Source organism: Mytilus californianus, unplaced genomic scaffold, assembly GCF_021869535.1.
Source record: "Mytilus californianus isolate M0D057914Y unplaced genomic scaffold, xbMytCali1.0.p SCAF_12, whole genome shotgun sequence".
NCBI lineage: Eukaryota > Metazoa > Mollusca > Bivalvia > Mytilida > Mytilidae > Mytilus > Mytilus californianus.
The window spans coordinates 18,233,051-18,259,598 of NW_026262604.1; the positions used below are offsets into that span (position 1 = coordinate 18,233,051).

Consider the following 26,548-nt stretch of genomic DNA (forward strand, 5'->3'; position numbering starts at 1 on the left):
TTAAATTCATTTGAACAGAATTAATCGTCTCTACTTACTTGTCAAAATCTACAATTGTAAATTGATATGTTAAAATATAGTTAATGAAAACGTATTAAATACTGTTATCATCATTATAAATGGAAATATTGTGTATTAAATTCAATTATCTAGATATAAAAATAGGTTTTATCCAACTCATCAGAATATGAAAGTTTGCTGTTATTCAATTGATGGGTATCAGCTTTTGATTTTGCCATTTGATAAGGGACTTTCCGTTTTGAATTTTCCTTGGAATTCGGTATTGTTGTTATTTATTTTACAATTTCTCGGCCGGTTTGTTTTTTGAAAGTGTCAGTGGTTGAATTCCAAAACCCCAGACGTTTTGATTTATAAATGAAATTAAGTTTATTGAAAGATTTTTAGTAGAATTACCATTTTACAGTGTTTCATGTTCAAGTTTAATTATGGCGTCGACAAAATTAATCGGTTTTTTTTTTTTCCTTCTGAAAGGGTATTAATCCTTGTGTTTTAATGTTGCAATCGATTACATGGATAAGTTATGATATGTTGGGCGAAAACTATGAAAACAGAAAGTTTTCCTTTGATGAAATTATATGAAACTCTTTATGCATTTTCATTAAATGCTTAGTAAGCAATTTGTAAACATTGACGTGAATGTTCGTATCGTGGGCTCTTTGATTTATTTTCGGACATTGTATATTTCAACTCTAAAAAGTTTTGATTGTACTGTATATTTTTTAAAACACAATTTGTCGTTTTAACAATTAGTTTCTTCCAATTTTATTTGAAATTGAACAGTTCAATCGTAAACTTTTTTTGTTGACAATGGACATTTCGAAGTAATATAAAGGTCAGAGACAAACAAAAACCAACAAAAAACAAACAACTGATTTTTAAGTTATGTTGTAATATTACACAATTGTCCCAGAATAATAGAAAACTCTATTAAACATGTTTAATGCCACATTCAAGCATTATATGTATTTGAATTAAGTCGGGAGCCTTTAATGATTTGCATTTTTTTTTATTGTTTAAGTAACTTACCTTTCAGTGTTATTTTATTTTAATGCTTGAATTGTTCCTATGAAACGGAAAATATACATTAATCATTTTTTTATTTGTTTATATTTTTTTGGCATAAATCAGGCCGAAAATGTTTTCGTTTGAACAGTTTTACATTTGTCATTTCAGTTATTTTTTAGCTTATTATGCAATAAAGGTTCGGTCATCGTTGAATGCCGTAAAGTGAACTTCATTTGTTAACTTCTACGTCATTTGGTCCATGTTGGAGAGTTTTCTCATTGGCAAATACACCACATATTCTTATTTCTAAAACAAATACCTTTAAATCTTTTGCAAAATTAAAATTTAATGTTTTGCATTTTTTTTTATTGTTTTAGTAACTTACCTTTCCGTGTTATTTTCTTTTAATGCTCAATTATTTCCTATGAAACGGAAAATATTCGCAAGTTTTCTATAATAGTAGTATTGTTTATCTTTTTTGGAACCTACGCATTTTGTACGACCAATATATGTTTGACAGTCTAACTTTTAAGATTAGTGTATCTCTGTTTACATTACATTTATATATACCGTAGATTTTGTGATACACAATGGGTAACCAAAAAATTCAATAATTCAATAAATGAGAGACAAGTTTTTTGTTGACAATGGACATTTCAAAGGAATATAAAGGTCAGAGAAAATAAACCCGAAACAAATTATTTTTAAGTTATGTTGTACTGTTACATCACTGGCCCAGGATAATAGAAAGTACCAGCAAACATGTTTAACCCAAACACATTATGTATGTATTTGTCCAAAGTTGGGAACCTGTAATACAATGGTTGTCATTCGTTTTTGTTAATCATTTTTTGATTTGTTTATATATTTTTTGCATAAATCAGGCCGATAATGTTTTCGTTTGAACAGTTTTACATTTGTCATATCAGGGTATTTTATAGCTTACTATGCAATTAAGGTTTAGTCATCGTTGAAGGCCGTAAAGTGAACTTCATTTGTTAACTTCTACGTCATTTGGTCCATATTGGAGAGTTGTCTCATTAGCAAATACACCACATCTTCTAATTTCTAAACAATAAACCAGCTATAATTCTTTTGTAAAATTTAAATTTAATGATTTGCATTTTTTTTTATGTTTTGGTAACTTACCTTTCAGTTGTATTTTCTTTTCATGCTCAATTATTTTCTATGTAACGGAAAGTTATCTATAAACATAATTTTGTTGATCTTTTTCGGAACCTACGCATTTTGTACGACCCATATATATATTTGATAGTCTAACATTGAAGATAAGTTTATCTCTGTGTATATAACATTTATATATGTATATATACTGTAGATTTTGTGCTACACAAAGGGTAACCAAAATCTTCAATAATTCAATGATTAATTAACCAACAATGACTAGCGTTTCTCAATTTTCCTAAATATGAATTGTAGAAGTCCTGAACAACTTTATCACCTCTTTGACTGATTCTCTCTTTCCAGACTTAATGTTTATTTCGAAAAATCTATTCTGTGATTTACGAAATGAATATAATATATAAACTCATTATAGATACCACGATTGAATATTGTATTTTCGCAAGACGAAAAACACCGTTCGTGTTTTAAAATATAATGATATTCTATATATGAAAAATCTACAAACATATTTTTTTGTATGTCAGTTATACACACATAAAATAAATTTTATTGGTGTAAATTCAAATACAGGAATGATACCAGCTGACATCTACAAAAAACAAATACAAAAATAGTCAAAAATAAACAAAAAACAAATATACAGAGATATATTTTCTCAATGATAAGAGACACCTATTTTATATTTACATTGCGTGGAGGTGTTATTCATACTATATTATTAATTCATGCAATTACAATAAGCTTTAATACTACAACAGTTCTTAACAACATTATGTTTGCTTTAAATAAATGTTCGAATCATACACATCACTTATTCCAGCTGCACAAAAAGTACAAATGTCGGGATCATTACTTTTCAAAATGAAACTGAATCTCATGACAAAGTCTGTCTTTTAAACGTTTATTTTGATGATTTATGCAATATTGAAAAACTCCGTTATCGTATGTTTAATGAGAATATGGTTCTTCTTTTATTTAGTTCCCTTTATTCTATGATTTACCAACGAAAACAGTTGTAATTTAGAAATTATACATCAATATGTTGTTTTATTTCACCAAGTCTAAGTCAAACCTTTGATGCAAGAACTAGGCAAAACGTTTTGAACTGTAATTAAACTGATTATCACAGTAAAATTTGCAAAATGTAATACAAATTAAATTATAACTCTTTTTTCTTGTAAAGACTAATATAATATATTGATTAAAAGATATAACTACCTCTAGTATTTAACTGTTGTACACGAGATACGAGTTTAGGTTACAAAAGACAAATCGGTGACTCTCGAATTAAAAGTTGGTCTTGGTCATCTATAGTACAATATGTTCCGTTCATATCATTGAAGGAAACCCACATACGAAGAGGATTTAAAATAATAAATACAATAAACGAGTATCAGTATGATGCTAATGTCTTCTTAATTGAAGAGAAACCGTAAAAGTTTTATTTACTTAGTTCATCAAATTTGGTTATTCTGCTTTGGTTTTTTTTTATCATTTAAGCTCTTGCATGTTTGCATGTCTGACTTTCTTAAAATTTTCTTCGTCGAATATATAGTTTATTAAACACATAATTCAGAACTATTTGGAATATTACTTTCTTGGAATAAATAACAAAAAACATAAAACTTACCGTCTTACTATGATAGCATTCTTTTAAGTCGGGAATATGAAAATTGTTTTTCACTCGTTTTGTTGGTTGAAAACGTTTGATTTTGTCAGTTTTTATGAACTTCCTCTTTTTAATTTACTTTTGAGTTCGATATTTATGTTATACTTTTTTTCTGTAACAACAATTTTTCTATCGACAGTCGTATTTAATTTGAAATCTTTTTGCGCAGCTTTCTCGATTGAGAATAATGAATACTTTTGAAATTTCAAAGGAATTTAAAAAATAAGAGGTAAATCAAGTCGAATTATAGTGTTCAATTAAAGATTAATTATTCAACATGCGTTTATTTTTATGTGCTTTTTTGCTAAATTATCTCGTATTGAACGGAAAGTGTATATAAACTATATCATTGGTTTAGATAACATTATTGGGTAGCTATGCCTTTCATGCGATCTATATAAATCAAACGGAATCAAATTGATCCGTTTATAATGAAGAGCGGTTTGTCTCTGTTTACAATTCAATTTATATAACATATGATTTATTATAACAAACATTAAAAGGATAAGCACAGATATATGTTGAATATTTTAACAAAGAATAATCACTTGATAAGGTCAAAAGATTGCTTTTTGTTGATCTAAATCTTAACATATTTTAAAAAGACACAAGAATTTACCACCTCTGAGAAGAGATAGTGATCAATTGTTTTTATGAGTTTTTGTTTTCAAATAGTAAAAGATACCATTTATGGCATGTTTTTTTCTGTTGATTAGAACGCTGATTTAGAACCTTTCATTTCTATATTGGTATAAAAGATATTGTTGTCTGCTCTTTTGGTCGGGTTGTTGTCTCTTTGACACATTCCCCATTTCCATTCTCATTTTTTTTAACTTTATTTCATTTCATCGACTGACGACCAGTTTACACTTTTTGGGTTGAACTGATTGATAGTTGGTACTCGACTGAATATATCACTCTATATAGTATACTTATTACGGTGAGGTTGAATTGATATGGTCATAATTATAAATTAATTGTTTACGAAACTTTAAATTTTTGAAATACTAGGGCTTTTCTACCTCAGGAATAGATTACCTTAGCTGTGTTTGGAAAAACTTTTAGGAATTTTTGGTCCTAAATGCTCTTCAACTTCGTGCTTTATTTAGCCTTTTTAATTTTTTTGATTCGATCGTGACTGATGAGTCTTTTGAAGACGTAACGCGCGTCTGGCGCAAATACAAAATTTCAATCCTGGTTTTCTCATGTATCTGTGATGAGTTTATTTACCTGTCATTTTTTCCTCATCCACATAAACCCGCTATTAATGTTGTCGTTTGTTGCTGTGTTACATATTTGTTTATTTATGTATTTTTTTGGTACTTAACTAAACTTAAGTCGTTACTTTTCTCATTTGAATTGTTTTACATTTGTCATTTCGGGCCCCTCTTATATCTGATTTGCTCATTGTTGAAGGCCGCACGGTGACCTATAGTTGTTAATTTCTGTGTCATTTGGTATCTTGTGAAAAGTTGTCTCATTGGCAATCATACCACATCTTCTTTTTAGAGAAAGCACATTTCACTATCAAAATGGGATGACGATTGTATTTTTTTTTTCATAATATATGTGTACTTGAATATAAGTGTAAGGATCTGTTTGAAATTATTCCACAAGGTTCTATACCACACTAAAAGGATTGGATTGGTTGTGGGGGTTATAGCTTTAACCATTCAGGAATTAGTGACCAAATAGGGGCAATAAAACCAAGGATGTTCTTGTTTCCGCACAATAACTGAATTATAAGTACATGGGTCTCTTTGGACTTTAATCATAAGGTTCCATACAAAAAAAAGGAAGGTTGGACTGGTTTTGTGGTTCATGGACTTTTCCATTTGGTCAAAAGGGACCAAAAACAATAGTTGTCACATTTATTATTTCCTGACCAATTTCGATGGGATTTTATTTAAAGTCTTATTCTTGGAGTTTTTGAATATGCTGAATCTAAAAGTGTATTTAGATTTTTTATTATTGGACCCCGTTTTTGATTTGGTCCATCTTGATTTCCAAAGAGTCCAATATAAAAATTGTTAAACAGATAGTGTTCTTATGGGTATACATAAACTAGAGGCTCCAAGGAGCCTGTGTCACTCACCTGATATTTTTATTTACAATGCAATTGATGCATGAAATAATGCAAACGTTATACTTTTGCTTTAGTTTTAGAGATATCAGTCAAAAACTTCATTTCCCCCCTATGTTCTATTTTTAGCCATGTCTGCCATGTTGGTTGCCAGGCAGGGCTCGGTTATCGGACACATTTTTCAAACTCGATACCCTAATGGTGATTGTGGCCAAGTTGGTTAAATTTGTCTCAGTTGTTTCAGGAAAAGACTTTAGTAAAAAATTTCAAAAATTTACGAAAAATGGTTAAATTTGACTTTAAAGGGGAATAACTCCTGATGGGGTCAATTGACCATTTTGGTCATGTTGACTTATTTGTAGATTTTACTTTGCTGAACATTACTGTTGTTTACAGTTTATCCCTATTTATAATAATATTCAAGATAATATCCAAAAACTGCAAAATTTCCTTAAAATTACTAACTCAGGGGCAGCAACCCAATAACAGCTTGTGTGATATGTCTGCAAATGTGAGAACAGATATATCTTAACCTGATGAACATTTTTACCTATTGTCAAATTTGCTCTAAATGGTTTAGTTTCAGAGATATAAGCCAAAAACTGCATTTTACCCATATGTTCTATTTTTAGCCGTCGGCCATGTTGGTTGGATTGCGGGATCATCGGACACATTTTTTTAAACAGATACCTTAATTGTGATTGTGACCAAGTTTTGTTAAATTTGTCACAGTAGTTTCAGAGAAGATTTTTGTAAAAATTTACAAAAAATTGTTAAAAATGTACTATAAAGGACAATAACTCCTTAAGGGGTCAATTGACCATTATGGTCATGTTGACTTATTTGTAGATCTTACTTTGCTGAACATTATTGGTGTTTACAGTTTATCTCTATCTATAATAATATTCAAGATAATAACCAACAAGAGGCTGTCAGAGTGACAGCAAACCGGATTTTCCTGCAGAGGTCGAACCCTAAACAGTTGAGCAAGTATGGACACTACATTTAAACTTAAAACAGCTCTGAATTTCGATTGTGATTGAATATTTGACACAGAATAGGTTTGTGACACAAAATGAATGTGGTTTAAAACTGAAATACTTGAAATTGGACATTTAAATACCTATTATGGTCCAATATCAAAAATCTAAGTACATATTAGAATCAGCATATCAAAGAATCCCAAGAATTCAATTTTTGATGAAATCAGACAAAAGTTTAATTTAAGACCCTTTGGACCTCAATGTGGACCAATTTGATAAAGGAGCCCACAATCCAAAATCTCTCAATGCATGGTTAGATTCAGCATTTCAAAGAACCCCATAAATTATTTTTTTTGTTGAATCAAACAAAGTTTAATTTTGGACCCTGATTTGGACCAACTTGAAAACTGGGCGCAAAAATCTAATATTTAAATACAGGTTTAGATTCAGCATTTGAAAGAACCCTGTATTTTTTTATGTTGAAATGAAACACAGGTTAATTTTATCCATAATATTTTCTGTGCAAATGGAAATAACTCAAACTGGATAAATAGTTCTCTTAAATAAGATATGATGCAATTTTTCAAATTATAAACAATAATATAATAACAACAACCAGTGATGACTAAGTTCTCTAAAATGAGATATGATTTAACACTCAAACATTGTTAGAATCAGCATATCAAAGAACCAAAGAATTCAATTTTTGATGAAATTAATCAAAAGTGTAATTTAGGACCCTTTGGACCTCAATGTGGTATTATCTTATTAATAATGAAAAGAAATACAGGTTTAGATTAAGCATTTCAAAGAACCCTATATATATTCAATTTATGTTGAAATCAAACACAGTTTAATTTTGGACCCCAATTTGGACCAACTTGAAAACTGGGCGATAATCAGAAATCTAAATATATGTTTATTAATAGACAATATAAGCTTAGTTTTTAAAGGAGTTTACTACATCAAAAAAAAAATATATAGTATTCAGAAAATTAGTTTTTACAGAATAACAAACAAACTTCTACAAACAATTTACCAAAGAAAAGAAGAAAAAAATCCAAAATTTTATTTATCATTAATACAATGTCATTTCAAAATCTATAAAACTTATCAGTAACAAGAAATAATTGTAACAGAATGCTGTGACGAAGTCTCCCAAACAAAGCTCCAATAATTCGTCATTCCCATTGTCGCTTGACATTGGGCAACGTCCAGTACAAATTGGTTTATGATATGCATAGTGACGCCTATGGATTGACCCTGTATGTCATTCAAATTTTCTTGAAATTACGAACAGGAATTTATATGGTTTAGGGGTGGAGATCTCGACTGTTTACAAGTTCTCAAAAAGGGGGGGATCCCCAGGGGACTCCCCCTTTACTACATATGATTTATTTTTTGTCCCGTACAAGAATATATATGGTTTAGGGGTGGGGATCTCGACCGTTTACAAGTTCGTAAACAGGAGGGGGTGGGGGTGACTCCAGGGAACTCGCCTAATATTTCATTTGATTTGTTTTATGGGCCCATTCGAGCATATATATGGTTTCGGCGTGGGGATCTTGACCGTTTACAAGTTTTTAAAAAGAAGAGGGGTGGGGGTTACCCTAGGGAATTTTCCCTTAATTTCCTTTCGATTTGTTTTAGTGTCCCATTCAAGAATATATATGGTTTAGGGGTGGGGATCTAAACCGTTTACAAGTTATCAAAAAGAAGGGGGGTGGGGTGACCCCCATGGACGTCCTTGATTTGTTTTATTGTCCAATACAAGAATATATTTGGTTTAGGGGTGGGGATCTCGACCGTTTACAAGTTCTCAAACAGGAGGGGGTGGTGGTGATCCCAGAAGACTTGCCTTAAATTTCATATAATTTGTTTTATTGTCCAATACAAGAATATATATAGTTTCAGGGTGTGGATCTTGACTGTTTACAAGTGTTCAAAAAGAAAGGGGTAGGGGTGACTTGATTTGTGTTATTGTCGGGGTTCTCAAACAGGAGGGGGTAGGATGTAACCCCAGGGGACTCGCCTTATATTTCATTTGATTTGTTTTATTGTTATTGTCCCATACAAGAATATATATGGTTTCGGGGTGGGGATCTTGACCGTTTACAAGTTTTCAAAAAAAAAGGGCGTGGGGGTGACCCCAGGGGACTCCCCTTCAATTTCATTTGATTTGTTTAATTGTCCTATTCAAGAATATATATGGGTTAGGGTGGGGATCTCGACTGTTTGACCCCCATGGACTTCTATATTTCATTTGATTTGTTTTATTGTCCCATTCAAGAATATATATGGTTAAGGGGTGGGGATCTCAACCGTTTACAAGTTCTTAAACATGATAGGATGGGGTGACACCAGGGGACCCGCCTTTCATTTCATTTGATTTGTTTTGTTGTCCCATACAAGAATATATATGGTTTCAGGGTGGGGATCTTGACTGTTTACAAGTTATTAAAAAGAAGGGGGCTGGGGTGACCCCCATGGACTTCCCCTATATTTCATTTGATTTGTGTTATTGTCCCATATAAGATTATATATGGTTTAGAGGTGGGGATCTCGACCGTTTATAAGTTCTTTAACAGGAGGGGGTGGGAGGCGACCCCAGGGTACTCGCCATATATTTCATTTGATTTGTTTTATTGTACCATACAAGAATATATATAGTTTCAGGGTGTGGATCTTGACTGTTTACAAGTTTTCAAAAAGAAAGGGGTAGGGGTGACTTGATTTGTGTTATTGTCGGGGTTCTCAAGCAGGAGGGGGTGGGAGGTAACCCCAGGGGACTCGCCTTATATTTCATTTGATTTGTTTTATTGTCCCATATAAGAATATATATGGTTTCGGGGTGGGGATCTTGACCGTTTACAAGTTTTCAAAAAAAAGGGGCGTGGGGGTGACCCCAGGGGACTCCCCTTCAATTTCATTTAATTTGTTTAATTGTCCTATTCAAGAATATATATGGGTTAGGGGTGGGGATCTCGACTGTTTGACCCCCATGGACTTCTATATTTCATTTGATTTGTTTTATTGTCCCATTCAAGAATATATATGGTTTAGGGGTGGGGATCTCAACCGTTTACAAGTTCTTAAACAGGAGGGGATGGGGTGACCCCAGGGGACTCGCCTTTTATTTCATTGGAATTTTTTTGTTGTCCCATACAAGAATATATATGGTTTCAGGGTGGGGATCTTGACTGTTTACAAGTTATTAAAAAGAAGGGGGCTGGGGTGACCTCCATGGACTTCCCCTATATTTCATTTGATTTGTGTTATTGTCCCATACAAGAATATATATGGTTTAGGGGTGGGGATCTCGACCGTTTATAAGTTCTTTGACAGGAGGGGGTGGGAGGCGACCCCAGGGTACTCGCCTTATATTTCATTTGATTTGTTTTATTGTACCATACAAGAATATATATGGTTTTGGGTTGGGGATCTTGACCGTTTACAAATTATCAAAAAGAAAGGGGTTGGAGTGACTCCCATTAACTTCCCCTCTATTTCATTTGATTTGTTTTATTGTCCCATTCAAGAATATATATGGTTTAGGGGTTGGGATCTGGACCGTTTACAAGTTCTTAAACAGGATATAGTGGGGTGACCCCAGGGATCTCACCTTTTATTTCATTTGATTTGTTTTATTGTCCCATACAACAATATATATGGTTTCGAGGTGGGGATTTTGACCGTTTACAAGTTTTCAAAAAGAAGGGGGGTGGGGGTGACCCCCATGGACTTCCCCTATATTTCATTTGATTTGTGTTATTGTCCCGTACAAGAATATATATGATTAAGGGGTGGGGATCTCGCCGTTTACAAGTTCTAAAACAGGAGGGGGTGGGGTTGACCCCAGGGGACTAACCTTATATTTCATTTGATTTGTTTTATTGTCCCATACAAGAAGATATATGGTTTCGGGGTGGGGATCTTGATTGTTTACAAGTTTTCAAAAAGAAGGGGGGTGGGGGTGACCCCCATGGACTTCCCCTATATTAGATTTGATTTGTGTTATTGTCCCATACAAGAATATATATGGTTTAGGGGTGGGGATCTCGACCGTTTACAATTTCTTAAACAGAAGGGGATGGGGTGAACCCGGGGACTCCCCAAATATTTCATTTGATTTGTTTTTTTTTGTCCCATACAAGAATATATATGGTTTAGGGGTGGGAATCTCAATCATTTACAAGATTAAAACACATTCTCAAATTGAAGGGGGGTGGGGGTAAGAATATATATGGTTTAGGGAGACTAAATTATCTACAAAATGTCTAATAATGAACAGTAAATTTCAAATTTCATTTATACAGTCCTTCTAGTAAATTTCAAACTATATATACAGTCCTACAGATCTTATCAGGAAACAGAAAATTTTCAAATAAATCTGTCACTCCAATGATATTGTATGCTAAGATATAACCCAGATCTAATTAATAATTAATAATGTAATTAACTTCAAAATGTCTAATAATATAGCTTATAATCATTACCACTTATAGGAAATAGATGATTTTCAAAAAAATCTGTCACTCCAAATTTTATTGTGAGATAAGACATTATGCTTAGTCATAAAAAAGATTACAAGAGTAAAATATTTAAAAAATTCCACTTTTGGATATTAAAAATGGCAATAACTGACATAGGAGATATACTAAAATCTTGAAAATTGAACTAGACCTTCATTAAGTCCCAGGAAACAACATTTTTAAATTTGAAAAAAAAAATTGTTAAAGCCTCTTCATGTTATTGTGCTGACACTGTTTGGCAGCCGGTTGTAGATCCGACCAGCCGCCCGACGTACATCACCATTTTAATAACCGATATTTCCTTCCAAAATCCGGTTAAAAACTGCAAAATGTCCTCAAAATAACCAATTCAGGGGCAGCAACCCAACAAGGGGTTGTCTGATTCGTCTGAAAATTTCAGGGCAGATAGATCTTGACCTGATAAACAGTTTTACCCCCATGACAGATTTGTTCTTAATGCTTTGGTTTCAGAGATATAAGCCAAAATCTACATTTTGACCCTATGTTCTATTTTTAGCCATGGCGGCCATCTTGGTTGGTTGGCCGGTTCATCGGACACATTTTTTAAACAAGATACCCTAATGATGATTGTGGTCATGTTTGGTTAAATTTGGCCAAGTCGTTTCTTCAAAGAAGATTTTTGTAAAAGTTAACGACGACAGACGATGATGGACGACGGACGCCAAGTGATGAGAAAAGCTCACTTGGACCTATGGGCCAGGTGAGCTAAAAAAGGTGTGGGGGTAAATCATTGTAAATGTGTGCATTAATAGGACGGCAATCCAAATCAATCTAGACAACTACATTCGAATGGCTTCAAAAAATGTAAATAAAAAAAAATATGCTATGTTGCATATATGTTTTTCGTTCATTTTTTTTACAATAAATAGGCAAATAGTTTACTTGTTTGAATTGTTTTTAACATTTCTGATTTCAAGGTCTTTTATAGCTGATTATGCGGTATGAAGCAAAACATACAATACCATGACTAAAGGAAAAAACCAACAATAACAGACAAATCAACTTGAACAAATCCGTACACAGAAGTCTACTTATAGAGTAAAATAATGTCCACCAAAACAATTGGTGAACATGTAAAAAATATTGCTGTTCACCATTTATACTGTATACCTTACAACAAAATTATTTTCTTTTACCTGTGTACATTATTTTATTTGGGCGGCAAGGTTATTTTTTCAAGGGTATCGTTGACTTCTGAAATTATTTAACATCTCACAGCAGTATACTAGCTACTGATGCCTTTATTTATTTTCCCTTATTTCATTGATTTTGTATTAGCATTGTGTCATAGATCAAATTTTTTCGTTCAGTGTATGTTCACTTGTGTTAATGTCTTTTGATTGAGTAATGCCATTTCAATTGATATTTTATAGTGTTTTTCTATGTTGTGAAGTTGCACTATTGTTTCAGGTAAGGGTGAAGGTTGGTACCTATTTAAACGTTTAAACCGGCTGCATTTGTTTGCACCTACCCTAAGTCAGGAACCTGATGGTCAGTAGTTGTTGTTTGTTGATGTGGCTCATAAGTGTTTCTTGTTTTATATATAGATTAGGTCATTGGTTTTTCCAATTAAATGGTTTTACACTAGTCATTTTGGGGGCAATTTATAGCTAACTGTTTGGTGTGAGCCAAGGCTCCTTGTTGAAGACCGTACTCTGACCTATAATGGTTGTTCTTTTACAAATTGTGACTTGGATGGAGAGTTGTCTCATTGGCTCTCATACAACATCTTCTTATATCTATAAACATTTCAAATGAGGATTCAGCAGCTCCTGCTCCATTTGGTTCTGAACTTACATAAAATGTTTTCCACTGGACATTAAACCATGGACAATCAACCCTGCTCCTATAGGGGCACTTTTACTTTCAAAATGAAAATTATTATTTATTAGTTATATCATTCCTTCCAAATTCATTCTAACCATGGACATTTTCGGTTTTATTTATAACTTAGCTCTCTCTATCAATTCGGATGAAAGTAAAGTAAAATTATTTCCACCTACTGGTATAACACTACTAGAGAACTACTAGTGACAACCTGCCCAGAACTTCCATATTGCTTTTAAACAGTTTCTTTTTTATTAATTTAGTGAGACAATTAAAGGTATTTTCAGTTCTTTGATTTGTGAAGTTATAAAACAATTGAGGGTGAAAAAGGTTTTGATTTTCAGATATTTTTAACTTGAGCATCATGCACTGAAGAGTCATGAATTGCTGAAAGTCACATCAGTTGCAGCAAAGTTGTTGTCATTAATGTTATTACAAAGTTGGAATTTGTTTTTGGTCCTATTGGTATCTTTCCTCAAAAACTTTTTGTCTTTTGGGGGTTTTGAGCGTACCATACTAATGAACATTTTTTTCTTCTTCTGAGAAATACTTGTGCATGTAACTGAAGTTAATTAATTTTCCTGGGTTTTGTAGATAATCAATCACTGAATAAAATTGTGATAATTTATAGCAAAAAAAAACGTACATCATTTAAACAACATTTTTATTTTCGAATTTTTTTTTATTAACAATAAATAAAATAAATATTGAGACATTCAATTGATAATTAGACAAATATAGCACTGGAAGCTACAGTCTGGGTCAGCCACAGACAGTCAGTTTGAGACACAAGTGCATTCCTTCGCCAATAAGTACTGTAGTCTAACTGCAAAAAAAATTAACATTTAGGAAGCTTACATGAAAGATCTCTATGGTAAATTTGTTTTGTTCATTAGAAAATATTGATTTATGGTAATTTATAGAAGGTTTAGTGGCAAACATTTAATGATTGTTCGGGATAAGATAACAATAATAAAACAAAACAATTGGTAGGTAAATTGCATACTTCAAAGATGGGTATTTGGACTGCATGCAGCCTATAAAAAAGCGGGCAAATTTGGGAGGGCTGAGAAATGTGTCTTAAACATAGGGTACACAGAGGAGATGTACGTATATCTCTTAGCTTTCAATGACTATAAGGAAGTTACTACTGTAATCACTAGCCAATCAAAAATAAGTTTGTGAGGATGCACTCGACTCGAATCTTAATTGACTAGGGTTGTCAGTTTTCCTATCCAAGGTCAGTGGTTTTCTACTGGCACTCCAGCTTTCTCCACCGATAAAGATTGGCCGCCAAGAAATAGCCAAAAAAGCAGTGCTTAAAAATGGTGTTAAAACACATAAAATCAAAATCAAATCAATAAGACTATATATATAACTGATTTCTAGATATGATGTCTGACCTAGAAAACAAAAATTTCTGCTAAAAATTTTTTCATATCAATTGTATTTGTTTTGTTTGTGTTGTTGGGTTGGTTGGTCCTTGGAGTATTACCAAAAACTTTTATTCAGATCATATTACCTTTGAATGAGGATATTTTTGAGACATTGCTTCAAATTCAATCAAATGGCTCAATATATCTGTGCACATTGAAGATTGTTATCCTTCCTTATGATATATATAAAAAAGAAGATGTGGTAAAAAAATTGATTACCAATGAGACAACTCTCCTTAAGAGACCAAATGACACAGAAATTAACAGTTATATGTAACCATACGGCCTTCCACAATGAGCAAAGCCCACACTGCATAGATAGTTTTAAAAGGCTCAGAAATCACAAATGTAAAACAATCAAAACGAGAAAACCAATGGCCTAATCCATGTACAAAAAAAAATATAAGTTCAGAAATAATTCAGAAGACAAAATGATTTTATGACATTCTTTCTGTCGTTACAATATGTTATGGATTTTATGCCTTCTTTTTATGTTAAAAGAGTAGTCTCCACTTAATAAAAATATTATAATATGGTAGGATATGCAATTCCCTTTATACAAGCTGTCAACAAGTCTTTGATAAACACAACTATGGTTGTTTGAATCTTAGAATGTTTTATTTACTGGCATATGCATTTGAATTGAAATAAAGATAAAGTTATATATAGAGAATGTCGCTTTATTCACAACCATCTATTTAAAGACTCCTCAATGGTTACTTAAACTTGTAGTACTTACAAAATTAACAGACTCCTTCCTTCATGACTATATCATCTACTGCTATGTCACTTGTATAGTCATATCCTAGTTTGGCAACAATCTGAATCTGTAAATAAATTCAAGCTTTAACATAAAACCAACAGTGACTGTGAGTCATCATTCACACAGTATTCAGCAATGGTTCACATATAGACACATGATTTATTTTGTGAAATTATTTTGTTTATAATTTTAAAATTCTAAGTTATTGCAGTTGAAAATATTTTCACCTGTGTGATTTTTAATAAAAAAAAAGTTCTCTTGACATGTATGGTTATGGTTATATTCATACACATCATTTTGTAACTATAATATCTGAGTATATATCATAGTTAATTATTTGCATCACATTGGTTGGGTACAATTTAAACAATGTGTAATTCACTGCACTGTGTTGTTTTATCAATTAAAAAATTAAATGTTTACCCCTAAAATGGAGAGGCAGTAGGAGAGATTGTCATCTCAAATTCCAGAAAAAATTAATCATTCTTCTAAGAATCAAAAATATTAATCATGAATTCCCGAAGCCCCATAGTTGTAAATCCCATATTCCCACGCAAATAAAGGCTTAACCTGAATTCTGGCAAAAAAAAGGTCCAATCCTGATGTCCAGAAAAAAGACCCTTCGGGGTCAAAATGAGTGAAATAGTGCTTTTGGAAAACTGACTTGACTCTTGCTGATGACATAATGCTGACCTCTGGGTGTTTTGTTTTGTGTGCCAAAAGATGATTCATTAGCATAAATACAGATTATTTAATTTCCCATGCATGATGTTTTTTTTAAGCAGGGATTCAGTCTGCAAAACAAGGATCATGTGATAAAATATAGCTTTAGAATTATAAAAACTATTTTCAACTTACAAGATCTCCTGTCTCAACATTGATTGTAACTTCCGCTTCTTTCCAACTATGTCCCTGGTTTCCTTTTTTGGTCCAAAGTTCTGCCCCATTTTGAACTGTTAATTCTCCCATGTTTCCTCCATTCATGCTATAAGCAAAGCTCAGGCAATACTCATTGTGGGCTGAAATTGTAAAAAACACTCCTTATTATTTTTTTTTTATTAAAATATGTCAATTTTCAATTTTGAAACTTTCTCAGATCAAGATAGCCTAAAAAATAAACGCTATCTAGTCCTAGAGAATCCATAGTGGCATCAGATAGTAAAGTATCATTTAAATGACATCAAGTGGATAGCCTAGCTCCATAGCATATTGTTCAACAAGACAAAGCGGATGTACTAGCTGCCACAATATTGAACAGAACCCTTAATTCTAATTGGATTGTTGATGCTCAATTTTTAAAATTTTTGCTTGTCATGTTTTGTCTTTTTTTTCATTTTCTTTTAGCCAAGGTCTATTATTTTCAACTTGTTTATTTTTGATAACCATCTGATATGGTATCTTTTTTGTTTTCTTTGTTAAAAGTTTTCGACATTTATGTTCAGATTTTTTAATACATACTTTAGAAACAATGTAAGAGATCCATGTTGGTGTGGTTTTATTAAGAAAATAGTGACAAGACATTACATACTAATCTATCAATCCATCAATTTCTAAAAATAGAGACCTACCCATTGGTGGAACTTTAAATGACATGACAGCAGTCCCACCCATTCGTCTATAACTGGCTTCCAAGTACACATAAAACTGTCCACTGTGTGCTCTTGATGGTCCTGTGTGCCTTGAAGGTGTTTTCCCCTAAAAGGAATATAAATGTCTGCAGTGCATGATATACATTAACTAACAATGAGGGTGGTAAAGGGTTATTTCCGTGCAACGTGTTTTGCCATTTTTATTCCACGTGCAGCCGTGAAAAAGGTTCGTTATCATGTTTCGTGAAATCGGTAAAAAGATCAACGTGCAAGAAATTTTTAATTGTTCGTTCATCGTGAAATGGCAATTTCATTTCGTGTTCTTCCGTGCAGATACCCCCCTTTACGCCCCTCAACAATATGAGTAGGTGGTACATTGTACAATCAAACTTGCATATACTGGGGAAATCTTATTATTCCTGGGATACAAATTTTCGTGGATTTCGTGGGTACACGTAAACAATGAATTTAGATGTCCAACGAAGTACATATTTTCTAAAGGCTTGTATACAGACTTTTTTGCCTACCAACAAAATCAAAAATCCATGAAAAAGTAAGTTTTCTGCAATCCACGAAAATTAATGAATCCACAGTTGCCTTATAAGAGAGGTGACCTTTAAATTGAGGTTGATAATGCATAAGTATTACTACAGTGGAACAAGAAAGCCAGGGATGATCTGACAACACAAACTTTCACTCAATAGAGTTGACCTTTATTGTAGGTTGCCTATACTTGTAAATCTATTGCCTTTACTATTTATATTTATCAAAATACTGTTGATTGATCTATTGATCGATTGTTGGTGTTTGATGCCACTTTCAGGACAATTGGCTATTTCTTGGTTGTCAGTTTTTATAAGTTGAGAAGATCCAAATGTCCAGAGGACCAACAATCCTAGTCAATAAAGATTGAAATTAAACATAGCTTTCACATGCATGGTTAACTCAGTGTTAAAAGGTTAGTGATATAGATAATGATCTACTTAGATCATACAGGCCACAGAGGTCCTACCAAAGACAATTGAAAATTAAAGTCAATATTAAGGTATGACCAATAAAAAAAGTTAGTTCTTATTTCTACATTTGGGTATCTAGAAACTTTCAGGCAGTTTTTGCATATGAAAACTATCTCCTAGTTGATTAGATGGTTCACTTTTCAAATTATGATTTTTCTTGATACATTTTATGCTTACAATATGTACAAATGCAATGAGCATAGTTAACCAAGGGTTTCAATTCTAAATGGTCTTTATAGACACCACCATGATTAAGTTGACCATTATTCAATCTTTTTCTGGTTTCTGTAACAAGTTTTGTTGCAGTCATAATTCCACTGATTATCATTGATTGAAACTTAACATATGTTTACCTCATGTGAGCAATATTCACCAGTTGGATATATCTCACCCTTGATATTTACCTGCAACATATATCTCCATCATGATATTTATCCATGTGACATAACTCAACCATGATATTTACCTGTCTGGTGTAACTCAACCATGATATTTACCTGTGTGATATATCTCAACCATGACATTTACCTGTCTGATATATATCAGCCATGATATTTACCTGTCTGATATATCTCAATCATGACATTTACCGGTCTGATCTATCTCAACCAAGATATTTACCTGTCTGATAAATCTCATCCATGATATTTACATGTCTGATTTATGCCAACCACAATATATATATGTCTGATATATCTCAACCATAATATTTACCTGTATGATGTCTCAACCATGATATTTACTGGTGTTATATATAATACTGACCTTCTTGATATATCTCAACCATGATATGTACAAAGATAATCACCTGTATTATATCTCAACCATGATATTTATCTGTCTGATATATTTCAACCATGATATTTACCTATCTGATATATCTCAACCATGATATTTACCGGTCTGATATATCTCAACCATGATATTCACCTGTCTGATATATCTCAACCATGATATTTACCTGTCTGATTTATCTCAACCATCAAATTTCCCTAACTGATATATCTTAATTATGATATTTACCTGTCTTATATCCCAGTTATAGTCACCCTTGGATAGATCAAAGAAACAATCTGGATCCTCAGACTCAAATGTACAAACCATGTCTGAAAAAAAAAAAATTATAAAGTACTAGCATGTGATAGTGGCCTCATGAGTGTAAATTTTAAGGAACAGATCTAGACTAGACTTGCATGAAAAATAGGCAATGCTTATATTATTACAAGTTATGGATTTTTTTAGTATAAGTGGAAAAATTTTAAAAATTCAAGCCGACCAGTCTTTGCTCTTACTCCATAATGCCACAAGGAACTTAATGTTATACCAATTTTAAAGTCTTTGGTTTGACCAGGCCAGGGTTCTAACCCACAATCTCCCACTCTCCGGGGGGAACATGAATCTGTTGTAATTTTCTTCAGTATTTCAGTTTTCTTTAGAGTTTTGGTATGGTTGTTCACTTATAATTCTCGAGAAATAATTTCAGACCTCCTCTAAATAAAAACCATGGCTATTTGCAAGGACAAATTACAGCTAATTTCCTAATGCATGTAAAGCAAGATTTTGGTTAGCTTGCTTGCTTTGTTTGTATATTTTACAATGTATAGTAGTTTGAATAACTTCCAATCAAATTTAAATATAATATATAGGTTTAACTATGCCTATATATATTGTTTCAAGATGTCAATCATAATTACACAGCTTGCCCAATGGGTAAACTTTTATACAAACTAAGCAAGCAAGCCAACCAAAGTTTTACTCTACAAGCATTAGGAAATTAGCTGTAACATTTTGGAATATAAAAGTTACTAAATGACTAATTTAAAAGGTAAAGACAATGTTTAAAGTTCAAAGAATATTTTCCAAGCGTAAATATTACAATTACAGTTAGCTAAAAAGAGAAAAGACACAAAAATGTGAAACAATTCGTACAAGAAAACTAATGGACTAATTTATAATAAAACAGTGTAGGAAAAACAAATATGACAGACATTAACCAACGACAACCACTGAACTTTATATGTGTGAACAAAATTTGACTTACGACAGTATCCGGTAACAAGTTTTACATCATCAATTCCAATATCACTTAGATGTGTTGATCCACGGACTGCTTCAATATATATCTAAAATTAGAAAAAGTGTGTGAACCTTCCATGGAGTCCAATTAATAAAAGCATAAATGGCAATGGCAATGTTTTTGTTAGACAATAAAATTGAGAATGGAAATGGGGAATGTGTCAAAGAGACAACAACCCGACCATAGAACAGACAACAGCAGAAGGTCACCAACAGGTCTTCAATGCAGCGAGAAATTCCCGCACCCGGAGGCGTCCTTCAACTGGCCCCTAAACAAATATATATACTAGTTCAGTGATAATGAACGCCATACTAAACTCCAAATTGTACACAAGAAACTAAAATTGAAAATAATACAAGACTAACAAAGGCTAGAGGCTCCTGACTTGGGACAGGTGCAAAAATGCGGCGGGGTTAAACATGTTTATGAGATCTCAACCCTCCCCCTATACCTCTAGCCAATGTAGAAAAGTAAACGCATAACAATACGCACATTAAAATTCAGTTCAAGAGAAGTCCGAGTCTGATGTCAGAAGATGTAACCAAAGAAAATAAACAAAATGACAATAATACATAAATAACAACAGACTACTAGCAGTTAACTGACATGCCAGCTCCAGACTTCAATTAAACTGATTGAAAGATTATGTCTTCATCATATGAATATCAGGCACAATCCTTCCCGTTAGGGGTTTAGTATCATACCATCATAACATATATGAGAAGAACATAATCCGTATCATGCCAACAACTGGTTTTTAAATAAATGTGTTTAGTGCCGATGCAAAGACCGTATAAGTGAATCAATATTAACGCCAAAATATGCAATCTTTAATGACCTGACAACAGTATCGTAACTATATCCCTTCTTAATAAGTCTATTTAAAGGTTTTGTTAGCTTCAGAGGTAAATACTGACATTTTTGTGCTTTATAAAGAATATTTCCATAAAAAATTGGATGTGAAATACCTGAACTTATAAGAAGTCTGCATGTTGAGCTATATTTACGAATGATGTCCTTATACCGATGATAAAATTTAGTAAATGTTTTGACTAGTTTGTGATATCGAAAACCCTGGTGTAATAATTTTTCAGTAATACATAAATTTCTCTCGTTAAAATCTAAAACATTGTTACATACACGAGCGAATCGTACAAGTTGAGATATATAAACACCGTAAGATGGTGACAAGGGAACGTCACCATCTAAAAATGGATAATTAACGATAGGAAATGAAAAATCATCTCTTTTATCATATATTTTAGTATCAAGCTTTCCATTAATGATATAGATATCAAGATCGAGGAAAGGGCAGTGGTCATTGTTAGTATTAGCTTTATTTAAAGTAAGTTCAACAGGATAAATTTCTTTAGTATACATAATGAAGTCGTCATTATTGAGAGCCAAAATATCATCCAAATATCTAAAAGTATTATTAAATTTGTGTATCAGATGTTGTTTCGATGGGTCTTTGCTGATTTTTGTCATAAATTGTAACTCATAGAAATACAAAAAAAGGTCCGCAATAAGTGGTGCCGGTTAGTCCCCATTGGAATTCCAATAACCTGACGATATACGGAATCTCCAAAGCGAACAAAAATGTTATCTAGTAAAAATTCAAGGGCATATATAGTATCAAAGCATGTCTAATTGACATAGTTTTTTTGTTTATTGCTACTAAAAAATGACCTAAAAGAGTTTGAACATATATATTCACATTCTGACTTTATAAATGCCCATTTAATTAGGTGTGTGAATTTTTTCTTAATGAGAATGTGAGGCAATGTGGTATATAGGGTAGAAAAATCAAAAACTTTGAACAGATTCAAAATCACCAATATATGCATGTAATTTATCAAGTATTTCCAACGAGTTCTTGACACTCCAAAAGTAATTAATTCCACTATTTCGAAGGCCTTATTTGAACAATTTATTATCAGGTTTTTGATTGTACCAAGTGTACTGGTAAGAAGAATAGACAATTTAGTAGTGGAACAATGGCTTGAAGACGAAATCTCTATAAAATCACAGAATAAAAAATCCAAATTGCAGGCGCATACTTAATATATGCATTCCAAATATTACATTTTTCCCCAAACATCCTGAATGTGCATTTTCATGATTGCTTGATTAATTGATTGTTAGTGTTTAACACCACTTTCACCACTATTGATTATATCATGGCGGCTATTTTTTATTGGCGGAGGTAGCTAGATATGCTGGAGACAACAACCAACCTTTCGGCAGGAAAGCTAAAAATTCTAGTCAATAAAGATTGGTGTAGAATGCACCTGCCACATGCAGGGTTCGAACTTACATGTACAACCAGTGTTCTCCTTTGATATTTCTTATATCATCCTGGCAAACAGGGAATGGTGAAATACCATCTTGTTTGTAGAAACTATATATATGATAGCATCACATCCATAACACCATCTTTAAGAAACTCATTTCAGATAGCATCACATATTACCATGCTGATGCTAAAAGTCCTGGAGACCTAGAACACTGGTACAACCTCAGTGTTGACAGGATTATCATAATGATACAGTCAACTCAGCAACTTAGGCCCATGATTTTTTAAAACAATTCTTGTTTGAATTGGCGATTAGATATCAATATGATTTGTCTTATCAAAAATATCAGTTAAACAGTTAATGACCACAACTACAAAACTTTAGTGACCAATTAAATGAATATCAAATGTTAATTAACAATTCAAAAATTTAAAACCGGAATTTGGTGGAGGAAATTTAGAAATAGATCTAGTGCACAAGAAGAAAGTACACAGACATACATTTGCTTATTTTCTGATTATTTGATCTCTGTTATATATAAATTGTCTCATCAGCAATCATACCACATCTCTGTATTTTAACAATATCTATAATTTGTCACGCTACAATAAATGCTTTGTTATAAGCTAAAGACATCAGTACCTGAATATCACTGTACTGATTCCTTAACTTTGCCTCAAGATGGTAACAGTAATGTATTATGCTGTTACCCTTTCTTACAAACCTGAAGACCAGGAACAGGTTGTATTGAAATATTGGCAAGTTTCCATTGGTTTCCCTGATCTCCTTCTTTAATAAAGATACGATCCTTTGGAATTCCTGTCCCTTTCCGGTAAACTTCTAACGAACCCATTGTCGCCCCATGCATACTGTAGTAGAATGACAAACATCTTGGTTTGGCTGAGAAAAGAAATGAAATAATCATGTGAAAAAAAGATGTGTACCTTGTGTGGAGCAGGATCTGCTTGTTACCATTCTGGAGCACCTCAGAGATCACCCCCTGTTTTTAGTGTCGCTTAGTCTTCAGTTATCTATGTAGTGTTTTGTGGACTCGTTTGTATTTTGGTTGTTTGTTGCCATAGTATTGTCAGTTTTGTTTTGACTCATGAGTTTGAATATCTCTTTTGTATCTTTCATCTTTCTTTTATGTATGTTATAACAAATAACTTAACTTAAGAGCTCTGGCCTTTTGGTCATAAAAATTGACTCAGTCCTCATGACTACAACATTTTTGCTCAAAACACCAAATCCAGTATTTTGATTGATTGATTTTTAAGTCTGAGTACAATAATTATGTTCGAAATGTTTAGGACTGTTAGGCCCAGGCTTTATGTTTCCTAGGTCTAAATATGTAATGAAATAACAGACATCTAATTTGACTAAAAAAAATGGAGAAAAGATGTTTTAACATAATGTATGTTGTAACTAAAATAATTAACAAATTTGACTTAAATATGTTTCCCTAAACCAAAACTTTATTAAAATCCTGTTTGGGTTACAAAGGTCAAAACTAAAAAAAGAAAGAAAGACTATATATAAACTTATTATATTTTAAATTCAAACAAGCATCAACTAGAATATTTATAGTTATGAAATATTGGGTTCATATAGTGCACGTGCTTTTACCCATATATAACTACTCCTTTCTCACACTCATTCTTCCTTCCTTTTGCAAAGGACAGAACTATTGTTTGAAGAGGTCTTAAAATTTTCTTACCTTCATATATTTCATTTTTCATCACAAATATAGCCCTCTGACCTGTACTAGCTGGATGGGAAGACTCCATGTATGAGTAATATTGCCCCTCTTTTGCTCGATAGGGTCCGGTTCCTAGTAGGCCTGAGGGTGTTAAAAACTGAAATCAATAATGAGTTATTTTTTAATTGATGTCTGTTCAAAATTTTCAAGGATATCAAATTCCATTTATGAGCGTCTGGATGGGTTATAGGGATAGAAAATAAAAGACAAAACAATATTTAAAAAAGGCAAAAAAAACAAATGAAAAAAATGATTACCCCTTTTCACATTTAGACCCTCATTGATATCAAAACTTATTAAAATCTGATCTAAAGACTACAAATGTTTATTAGAGATGAATCCATAAATTAAAAGTATGTACTTTTTTGTGTCCTCATTATGTTTCAGAACCTACAGGAAATTAAATTATAAGGATAACAAAACAAACAAAAAATCATTACACCATTGGTTAAATTTCTATTCTTGTGCATTCTATTAACCAATCACAAAACTTTTAAGTTCACTTATGAAAATGTTACCCAAAATGCATTAGAAAAGACCAATTAAAATGTCCAAAACTATGACTTTTTTGAAATGCAAAACTATTTATAGATTTGACACCAAAATAAAGTTTTCTGACTTACTCCCTGTTGTTTCCATCTAAGTTTTGCATTTGGATCATTCATTAGAAAACAACCCGAGCCAGGCTCAAAAGTACAGGTCAAAGAGTCACTTGGTACAGTTGAATCTGTAAATAGAATAATTAGAATATGTATCCATAGGACACGTACCATGCCTTGCTTTTATGTGACTGTCATACAAGCGAGAGATTTATAAATACCTAGCTATAAAACCAGGATTAATCAAAATTTTTCCACATAAGGAAATACCTGTACCAAGTTTGAGCTTTTGATTTTGCCATTTAAATTAATAAGGGACTTTCCGTTTTGAATTTTCATTGGAGTTCTAGATTTTTCTTATTTTACATTTTGCTAAATGCTCACACCATTAAATTTCAATGTACAGTGAACCATGAAATCAGGATCAAAGACCTAATTTGGTATACATTTTAAAACTTGATATCAAAATATGTACTCAGTTTCAAGTTGATATGCCACATGGGTGACTTTGGGTATAGAAATATGGTCAACTTGGTCTTCTTATACCAGTTTGACCTAATGCACCCATTTTGGCTGTGTAGGATGTTTTACTTCTTCTCAGTGTTCTTACATGGGTAGAGGTTATTGATATTCTTTTAGTTATGATATGGTCAAGATGATTAATATGCAAATAGTTTTAGGTGCTATGACATGGTAAAGATTATTGACATGCAAATAGTTCATTATTCTTACATGGTTAAGATTACTGATTTGATATTCAACCAGTTCTCAGTGATCTTAGACGGTAAAAAATATTGAACTTCAAATAGTTCTTCATGGTAAGCCAAGAGTGCTGAAAGTAGCATTACACAACAACAAACAAACACATCTTACATGGTAAAGATTTCTGACAATCAAATAGTTCGATCAAGGTGCTCTCACATGGTCATTAACAAAATACTGTGGATTCATTATTATTCGTTGGATACCAAATTTCGTGGATTTCGTGGGTACAGGTGAACCACCATTTTAAGTGTTCAACGGATTACAATTTTTCTATAAGGTTATATGCAGAATTTGGCAAAACGACAACATCAAATATGCAGGAAAGTTTTCCTCAATCCACGAAAATTGGTACCCACGAAAAATAAATGAATCCACAGTTTCTTCTTACCTTTGATTAAAGCTGTGGCACTGATTCTAAATCCTTCCCCTGGATCCCTGTCTTCTGCAAATTTAGCATCAAATCTCACCATCATTAAGTTAGGTTCACCTGATGGAGTTGTAGTCCAAGTCTTGTTTGTATTACCACCGCAAATCTTCACTCCAAGTTGACCAATCAGATTGTAACGAACTTCCATCCAATGGTAGCATCTATCTAGAGTGTTGTATGGTAGAGAAAGCTCGTCTGCTGTTAACTTTATATACATACCAGCTGGAGCCTGAATTTAAATATTATCTTATGTCATATACATTTCTAAGAATATGATTGGTTAAAAGCAACCACATGGAGATCGTGTATTTTTCTTATATGGTAAGTAGGTGGGCTTATTTCAATACATGTACACAGTTAGTAGGGGTGTTATGTCCCTTTCAAGTTTTTAAGGATGTTCGCTACTCTGCTTTAAAAGACTGTTTTAAAATTTGAAGGTATATGAATAAAAGAACTAAAAAAGCTGAAAAAAGGGAAGGGACAGTGTGCTTGTTTTCAGGATATAATAAGCCATTGAAAATTTTGCCAGAAGT

General features: G+C 32.5%; 1 protein-coding gene across 1 annotated transcript in view; it reads right to left on the reverse strand.

The window, feature by feature from the left end:
* Positions 1-14,062: 14,062 nt before the first annotated feature.
* Positions 14,063-26,548, reverse strand: part of LOC127721479 (MAM and LDL-receptor class A domain-containing protein 1-like) — a 39,469-nt gene continuing 26,983 nt past the window's right edge. Inside the window, exons 7-16 of the mRNA XM_052228225.1 lie at positions 25,977-26,244; positions 24,848-24,951; positions 24,183-24,321; positions 23,190-23,365; positions 20,133-20,214; positions 19,115-19,197; positions 17,055-17,181; positions 16,345-16,505; positions 15,463-15,550; positions 14,063-14,113 (exon numbers count right to left, since the gene is read on the reverse strand). Coding sequence (XP_052084185.1) covers positions 15,467-15,550; positions 16,345-16,505; positions 17,055-17,181; positions 19,115-19,197; positions 20,133-20,214; positions 23,190-23,365; positions 24,183-24,321; positions 24,848-24,951; positions 25,977-26,244 — 1,224 coding nt within the window. The 3' untranslated portion in view covers positions 14,063-14,113; positions 15,463-15,466. The remainder of the gene's footprint in view (positions 14,114-15,462; positions 15,551-16,344; positions 16,506-17,054; positions 17,182-19,114; positions 19,198-20,132; positions 20,215-23,189; positions 23,366-24,182; positions 24,322-24,847; positions 24,952-25,976; positions 26,245-26,548) is intronic.